At 38.8% G+C, this 8,080-nt stretch overlaps 2 protein-coding genes across 2 annotated transcripts; one reads left to right on the top strand and one right to left on the bottom strand.

The window, feature by feature from the left end:
* Positions 1–154: 154 nt before the first annotated feature.
* On the top strand, positions 155–1,133 carry gphb5 (glycoprotein hormone subunit beta 5). The gene is made up of 3 exons (XM_058068292.2): positions 155–186; positions 595–805; positions 945–1,133. The coding sequence occupies exons 2-3, from the start codon at positions 596–598 to the stop codon at positions 1,131–1,133; spliced, it is 399 nt and encodes a 132-aa protein (XP_057924275.2). The 5' UTR covers positions 155–186; position 595.
* Positions 1,134–2,690: 1,557 nt separating this feature from the next.
* Positions 2,691–3,278, bottom strand: gpha2 (glycoprotein hormone subunit alpha 2). Its single transcript, XM_058068495.2, has 3 exons — positions 3,164–3,278; positions 2,874–3,058; positions 2,691–2,792 (listed from the first exon to the last, which is right to left on the bottom strand). The coding sequence occupies exons 1-3, from the start codon at positions 3,276–3,278 to the stop codon at positions 2,691–2,693; spliced, it is 402 nt and encodes a 133-aa protein (XP_057924478.1).
* Positions 3,279–8,080: the final 4,802 nt, after the last annotated feature.

The raw sequence follows: 8,080 nt of genomic DNA, 5'->3' as shown, positions 1-8,080 counted from the left end.
CCATGATTGTTCTGCCTCAGGGTCTCTCTCTCTCCTGTGGCATTTAAATGGTAATTACTATGATGTCAGAGTGTCCGTCCGCCCTAATGACTTTCTTTTAAAAAGAAAAAAAAAACACTTGGTTCCATTTCATTTGCTTGTCGCATGAGCAGAGACGCACCAGCAGAAACATTTACACACAAAAAGGTAAGATGTTTTTCTTCTTTTTTTTAATTCCATATTTTTAGTAAATGATAAGCACAAGTGAGCTATGTTGTCTTAAACTATGCATTTATTATTTTATTTTGTATTAGTTTCTTCAAACAACTAAAATATGTGTATTTCTTTTTTTTCTTTATTAAATTTTATTTATCAAGCTTTGCAATTATCCTATGGCTGTTATTTTTGCTGTTGAAACATTGGCCGCCAGAGGGCAGTGTTTTTCCCTGCAAAAGGCTTTTCAGGCTACACCTTCCTGTCAATTCAAATCGTCATAATTGTCTTGTTTTTGTTTTTTTTTAGTTTAGTTAGTTTTATTTTTTAGTTGGTTTTATTAGTTTTGTTTTATTTTTTAAAAAAACATTTTAACAGTTGTCTGAATAATTTGTCTCCCAGCATGCACCTGACCCTCACCTCGCTTGTCCTCCTGCTGCTCGGCCACCGTCTTGCCTGGTCGACCACAACAACCATGACGTCGTCGACGGCGGCACTTCACAGCTTCCGCGGCTGCGCGGTGCGCGAGTTCTCCTTCGTGGCCCTGAAGCCAGGCTGCAGGGGGCTGCGAGTCACCACCGAGGCCTGCTGGGGTCGCTGTCACACCTGGGAGGTAACGTGTACACATAAACCCTAAAACACATGAACACATAAACACATTTGTACACACATAAACCCTAAATATTGCAAGCTCTTTTTTCTTACATACAGTGGCTTTAATTAGGACAATAACGCCTCCCTCTTCCGCACAGAGGCCGGTGCCGGAGCCTCCCTACATCCACCGGCAACACAGAGTGTGCACTTACGCTCTGACACGCTACGTCACTGCACGGTTGCCAGGCTGCCAAGCAGGTGTCTCGCCTCTCTATCACTACCCAGTGGCCATACACTGTCACTGCGCCGTGTGCACCACCCTGGATACCGAGTGTGAGACTTTCTGACTCTCTGACATTTTGAAGACATTATGTCCATAATAACAAAACATGTGTCATTAAAATTATACAACAACAATATCCGTGTGTGTGGGTGATACTTTGCTTCAATAGTCCAGTCGGGAATGGAACAAATATTTCATCAAAAGCATATGTATTAGTGACACAACAATATAAAGAAAAATGTATACATGTTTTATTCCAACTAGGGTAATATTTATCTAATAATGCAATGCAAATGGTAGTTTTCAGTTTTGTGTTTGAAACACAAACAGGTCATTAATTTACTTAAATGTTTTTGCATGTTTGTCACACTTAAATGCTTCAGATCATCAAAAAACTTCAATATTAGTCAACGACAAAACAACTGAACACAAAATGCAGTTTTATTAAATGAGAAAAAGTCCTGTGTGAAAAAGTGATTGCCCCCACCCAACCCCCCGCCCTCCGTTAAAACATAACTTAGATTAATTGAGATCTATCAGTTTCTATCAGTTATACAGCCATTTCTAAAGCTGTGGGACTCCAGCAAACCACAGTGAGAGCCATAGAAAAAATGGAACTATGATGAACTTACCCAGGAGTGGCCGACCAACCAAAATTACCCCAAGAGGTCACAAAAGACCCCACAACAAGCCTCACATGCCTCAGTGAAAGTCAGTGTTCATGACTCCACCATAAAGACACTGGGCAAAAACGGCCTGCATGGCAGAGTTCCAAGATGAAAACCACTGCTGAACAAAAACAACATTGAGGCTCGTCTCAATTTTTCCCAGAAAACATCTTGATGATCCCCAAGACCTTTGGGAAAATAGTAAAATATGGTGGTGGCAGTGTGATGGTCTGGGGCTGTTATGCAGTTTCAGGACCTGAAACCAACTTGTGTTCTGCAGCAGGACAATGATCCGAAACACCAACAAGTCCAAACCCATGACGTACGTACACACCACCGTATAGTGTATAAGCATCATGGAACTTTTAAACATAAAAGTCCACCATTTTACAGTAAATTTAATTTAAAAAATATTTATTAAAAATCAAATCCACAAACATTTCAAGCACTCTTTGGTTTTGCCAGAATATATTAATTACAAAACAAGATAAATAAATATTTTCTTTCTTATGTTTTTTCTTAAGTCTGCAGCCAAAAATGGAATCAAATTACTGTTGTTACTTTAATCCAAAACAAAAAACAGTTAAAAATGATAGAAAAAAGATATTTCACAATAAGTTCAGAATTGATTCCACAGACATTTCAAGCACTCTTTGCTTGGACCAATAGATATTATGTACAAAAAAGTCAAATACAGACAAATAAATATATATATATTTTACATTCTTTAGTCTCCTGTTTGTGTTTTAAAGTATTGTATCACTGATAAATCATTTTATTTCTTATTTTATTTCTTTTGCAGAATTGTTCCTAAAAGTGACTATGAATTTTTTAGTGTTTTTTTCCCTCTTGGACATGAGAACTGTCTTCTTGGTCATGTGGTCATGTGGTCATGTGGTCCTGCTCCTGATGCACATCCTGGCCTTGGTTCTGGTCCCACTGGTGGTCTCTGACTACCGTGACTTGCGGCACATGTCGCAGCGACACGCCTTAGCCGTCAGGATCTCCAGCTCATCGTGGTGACGCCCTCCGGGGCACTCCAAACGAACTTTGACCTGCAGATTCAGCCAGCGGTTGGTGAGAGGAGGACCCGCTCCCCGGCCCCTGGATGCCCCAACCCTTGCCCCGCCCCTCACCTTGGCCTCCTTGCTGATGGTGCAGCACCGCGATGTGGACGTCACGTTGTGGGTGAAGTTGGAGGCCACCAGCACCGAGTACCTAGACGGGAAGGCGCTGGACTCACAGTAACCCACGCAGGCGTACACCAGGTGGGTTCCTCTGCAGGTTCCTCGACGGTCACTGCGGATGCTGACGTTGAAGGCTGGTGGGGTGAGATGGTGGAGAAATAGCGGGCCGCATCACTGATTGGTCACTTCATGATGTACACCAATGTCATCAACCCCCGAAAATCGCCCGAAAAACTCACGATAGAGGTGACACCCCGGGGTGAGCGAGAGGTCCTCGGAGCTCCGACCGGCAGGAGAGAAGATCAGCAGAAGTGACATCACTGGCAGCGCCAGCAAGTACAGCGACTGCCACATCTTCAAAGAAAAGGGGGAGAGTGAACACACATGCCCAACACGTGTGTAAACTCCGCCATTCTGACCTTTGCCCTCTCAAAATGGCACCTTTTTTTTCCACATCCGTTTTCCTTCCAACCCGACTATCGAAACATATTTCATATGCTGACATTCTGTGTGTGTGTGTGTGGCATAATTAACCCTGTGCCAGCTGGCTGCATGTGTCGGGGCTGTCTTAGAGGGGGTATACCCCACTCTCCCCCTTAATGAGGGGTTTCCACGCCTGAGGAAAGTGACGTGTTCCACACTCAGTAGAACATGTTCATGCTGTTGTTACAGCACAGTCTCGCAAATCCATTATTGCCATTATTTATCATATCAAGCATCTTCTATTGGTATCTTGAAAAAGTCCAATTTATTATCATTTTCATGAAAAAAGTATATATTTAATAATAAAATATGTATTGCAATAATATAAACATGATTTCTGTGGAGGAAGATCTGTAGGAAAACTAGTATATACTGCATGAGCATATAAATGTGTTTTTATTTTAAAAAATGTGTGTTTATAAAAGTAATTTTAAAAGACAGCCAAAGTGAACAAATATTCATATTTTGTGAACAAATCCAACATAAAGTATTTCAGTCATTCAGTCAAGTTTAAAGTACATAAAACTTAAAAAAACAACTTATCTATAATTAACAATCACATTTTCGCATATATATGTGTTTTAAATAAACCAAAACAATTATAAAAACAGAACTGATCTATGTGGAGTATTAGTATTAGTATTAGTATTATATCTAATTTTATTTATATATTTTTTCTCACAAGCAAAAAGCATGATTGATTAATGTAATTTTATCATTTTTAGATGAACAAAAACATCTGTAAAAATAATACATGCATGTAAATACTGTATGTATCATTTTATAATTGATCATAGATACATTTACTGAACTTTTAACATTACAGCCTAGCAAATGAAAACATTGAAATTGTGCAAATTAATGCTTTACCATCCTATTTATTGATATTTTAGAATTATAATAAAGTTAATCTCATGCATATGTCTTACCTGGGAAGTGTGGAACACAACTTGCAGAGCCCAGCCAGCCGAGTGCAGTGCAGGTGTGTGTGTGTGTGTGTATGTTTGTGTTCGAATGTGTGTGTGCGTGTGTGTGTGTGTTCAGGCAGCAGGTAGCAGCAAGGCCACTTATAGCTGTGAACACACCCACAATTATAATTACACCTCTTTTTTTTCATGCAGGCCCCCCTTTTTTTTTTCTCCAACTTGCTGCTAACAAAATGATGAAAATGTCCTTAAATGTCTCCTGGTGCGTCTCCTGCGGCGTGCTAGCATGTCTGCATGGCGGACACCCCCTTTGCACGCTCTTTATAGCTGGAAAGGGGGTCCTATGTGACACAGAGGAAAACCAGATAGCTTTTCCATCAATGCATTGGCACCGTTGTCACGCAATGACATGATAGCATGGCTCAAGTACCGCACACACACACACTCACACACACGTGATTTCTGTGAGCAAGAGTCCTATTCATTTTGACACATGTTCTTCATGGCTGGCATTTTTATCACGCAAATAACATACATGCAAAATGTCATGTCATTTTGAATGACCAGCATCACAACTGTAGATACATAAAAGTTATTATTACTCAATATTTTAATACATATAAATAATATATAATGAACGTATTGATTGAAAAGGGGGGGGCATCTGCATCGCTTGTCACGCTGGCCTTGAAGGAAATTTCCATTCACACTTTATTATTGCATTAACTTTGGCAGCCCTAATAACATTAATAACATTATTATTATTAATAATAATAATAATAATAATAATAATAATAATAATAATAATAATAATAATAATAATAATAATAATAATAATAATAATAATAATAATAATAATAATAATAATAATAATAATAATAATACATTGGTTATAAAATACAATAAATATAGAATAAAAAGCAAGGCAAGAAAATTATTTAATAAAAATATTATTAAAACATGGGAAAATGTATACACTTGTGAAAAAGAGTTTAAAAACACTTATGAAAAATACAACAAAAAATTTATCATCATAAAAAATTTTAAAATATGGTAAAATAAAATAAAAATAATGAAAAAACAAGGCAGCACAAATCCCACCACACACACCTAAAAGGAAAACACAATTATCACCTTATGGTCCCACACATTCCCAATCTAGCTATGTCAATGGAAAAGTGGAATTTGTGACATCATCATCATCTTCATCACCATCCAAACCCCCAATTAGACACACACGCGCACTTTATTATTGTGGTGACAGTAAGTTGTACAGACGGCATAAAAGTGAACGACCTCCTTATTTATTATTGTTATTTTTTTTTTTTTTACAATGTGGGGACTCCCACTTAGCGTGCATACACACACAAAATTGTGACTCAGCGGGAGGCGGGGGGTGGAGGGGGGGGGGGTAACTGATGTTTGTATTCCTCTGCTGCACAGCTGTTTGCCGTTACCTTGGCGACCACAGCATCTCTGTCATTACCGCGTCCACTTTGGCACTTAAAGATCATTGTGTGAGCGTATGCGTGTGTCACTGTGGGTTGCGTGATAATGTGAGGAGAAGATGAGGCAAAGTTTCCCTCCAACCCATTGACCCATTTGCCCCCCATATATACATACATATAGAATCACACACGTGCACCCCATATGCACACGCAAACATGTGACACTATTGATACTTTGGGGGTATTTATATATGAGTGTGTGTGTGTGCCCAAAACCATTACACTGCCCTCCAAGTGACACACACACACACACACACACACACACCCTTGGAGGTGGAATACTGAGCTTAATTTTGACAGACGGGAGGAAAGTGGAGTTTCCACATGGTGACACACACACAGGCAAGTGGAAAGTCGGCATTGTGTACATCAATGAACAGAATAACGCCTTACAATGTTTTCCACTCCCCTTGAGACTTTTTCGGGAAAAAAATATTTTTAAAAAAATGATCAAAATATCCATTTAAAAATTTGCTGCCGTCAATATGACTCTGATTAGCGATGCGTTGTGTTAGTCCGCTACGTATATAAAAAATAGTTGGCTGGAGCTTGGTTAATATACAAGGCAGGTATGTAAATGGAACACTGTTGGTGTTTTTTTTCATTCAATTTTTTTTTCAATGTGAGATCTTTAGCATCAAAATAGGTATTTCCCATGACGCCTGTTGCTAGCTAGCTTATATTAACTCTTTTCTTGTGCTAGAATGCACAGAAAAGGGAAAGAAATATTTATGTTTCACGTAGTGAAAAGCGGAGTTCCCTTTTAACACCATTTTGTACTATTTATTCCATCGTCACACTTTTGCACGTGCGCTAGCGGGCTGAAATTGGCATTAGATTGTGTTTTATACACAAGAGACATGACGCAAATATTCCATAATGTGTTTGCAGTATTATATTACCTATATTACAATAATATTTTATATATTGTGGCTTCAAATCACTATAGTTTAAAGAATCACCCCATTGCAGTGGTGATTAATCATGATTAATTAATTAAATAATTATGATTAATCTGATTAAACATGTTAAATTAATCAATTAAACACATTTTTTTATAGAAAACATGGCCAGAGTTGCAAGCTAGCATCATTTTAGCAACTAACTAGCTGCTAAAAAAGTTGATGCTCTTACTTGGGGGGGTGAGGGGGTGGGGGGTTCGGTTGGAAACGTCATTATCGCCACTCTCCTTTTCCCGTTGTTGTGTGTGACAGGGCTGGAGATGAGCTCACTACGGAGATCAAACTTAATACTTTTTAAAAGCCTTATAAGCTTTTTTTTCCTCTCCTTCTCCTTCTTCTCGTTTTAACAAAACAAATAAAGTCAAAGCAGGGTCGGCGCAATTAGCACAAATCATTTTTTCCGTTAGAAACAAATGTGTTCAGGGCGGTGGGAGGTGACGCTCGTAAAGGAAGTGGACAAGGGGAAAGAAAGAGGGTAATTTGAGGCTACTTTGTTGCTATCACCAGGAACACTCCTCGCTGCATACACACAATTATGCACAAAAACGTGCACTCTCTCCGACTGATGTCATGCTATCATTAACCTTAATTATGCTACCTGTCTGCACACATGCTAGCCCGAGGCAGCCATGTCGACGCACATGTCACCATCGTGTTTGCACTGAAAAGGGAATTGAACAATGAATCTGAGTCGACCAATTAGGAGTTAAAGTGATTGGGAGTGTGGAAGTGAGTTTCCAGTACAATATGACAAAAATATATATATAGTTGCTTTGGTGAACATCATGTTTTATTGAAACTTTCTTCCATTCAAATGTGACAATGATAGTCACTTGCCCAAATATGGAGATGTTGCTTTCGCCTTGTCTTGATGCGTCTATATGTCGCCCTCTAGTGGAGCGTCGCCATCACGGCACTTATTTCGGCTGAAAAAGTTATTGCCGCAAATGTATTCATTCATTAATCATTCTGCATGTACGTGTCAAACTAACCACGCATTTCTTATGCTTCACTTTAATTTAATTGTTGCTTTCAATTTATTAGATTTGATTTAATAAATGAACCCATTTCAACTACAACATTAATTTGCTTGCTACTTGAAGGAACCGACATAACCTCAACTTTTCACACTTTTTACTCTCAAACCGATTGTAAAGTGTTACAAAAATCGCACATAAAATGTTTAGCTTCGCCAAGAAAACCATGACGTAACTCAATACAGTCGGATTTCCGCTTCCGTTCACTTTGCCTATTCCTATTGGCTAGATTACGGGCCA

This window comes from Doryrhamphus excisus, linkage group LG2, assembly GCF_037039965.1.
Source record: "Doryrhamphus excisus strain RoL-2023G ecotype Guam linkage group LG2, RoL_Dexc_Guam_v1.1, whole genome shotgun sequence".
NCBI lineage: Eukaryota > Metazoa > Chordata > Actinopteri > Syngnathiformes > Syngnathidae > Doryrhamphus > Doryrhamphus excisus.
Note: the sequence above shows the minus strand (reverse complement) of the source record. Positions and strands in the feature narration are given on the sequence as shown.

What these genes read in the sequence shown, in the direction of transcription:
- gphb5 (XM_058068292.2), top strand. Translation starts at nt 596, where the DNA reads ATGCACCTGACCCTCACCTCGCTTGTCCTCCTGCTGCTCGGCCACCGT. An exon ending in GTCGCTGTCACACCTGGGAG is followed by an intron (nt 806 to 944) that starts GTAACGTGTACA and finishes TCTTCCGCACAG; the next exon opens with AGGCCGGTGCCGGAGCCTCC.
- gpha2 (XM_058068495.2), bottom strand. Translation starts at nt 3,278, where the DNA reads ATGTGGCAGTCGCTGTACTTGCTGGCGCTGCCAGTGATGTCACTTCTG. An exon ending in CCCGGGGTGTCACCTCTATC is followed by an intron (nt 3,059 to 3,163) that starts GTGAGTTTTTCG and finishes TCACCCCACCAG; the next exon opens with CCTTCAACGTCAGCATCCGC. An exon ending in CCATCAGCAAGGAGGCCAAG is followed by an intron (nt 2,793 to 2,873) that starts GTGAGGGGCGGG and finishes CTGAATCTGCAG; the next exon opens with GTCAAAGTTCGTTTGGAGTG.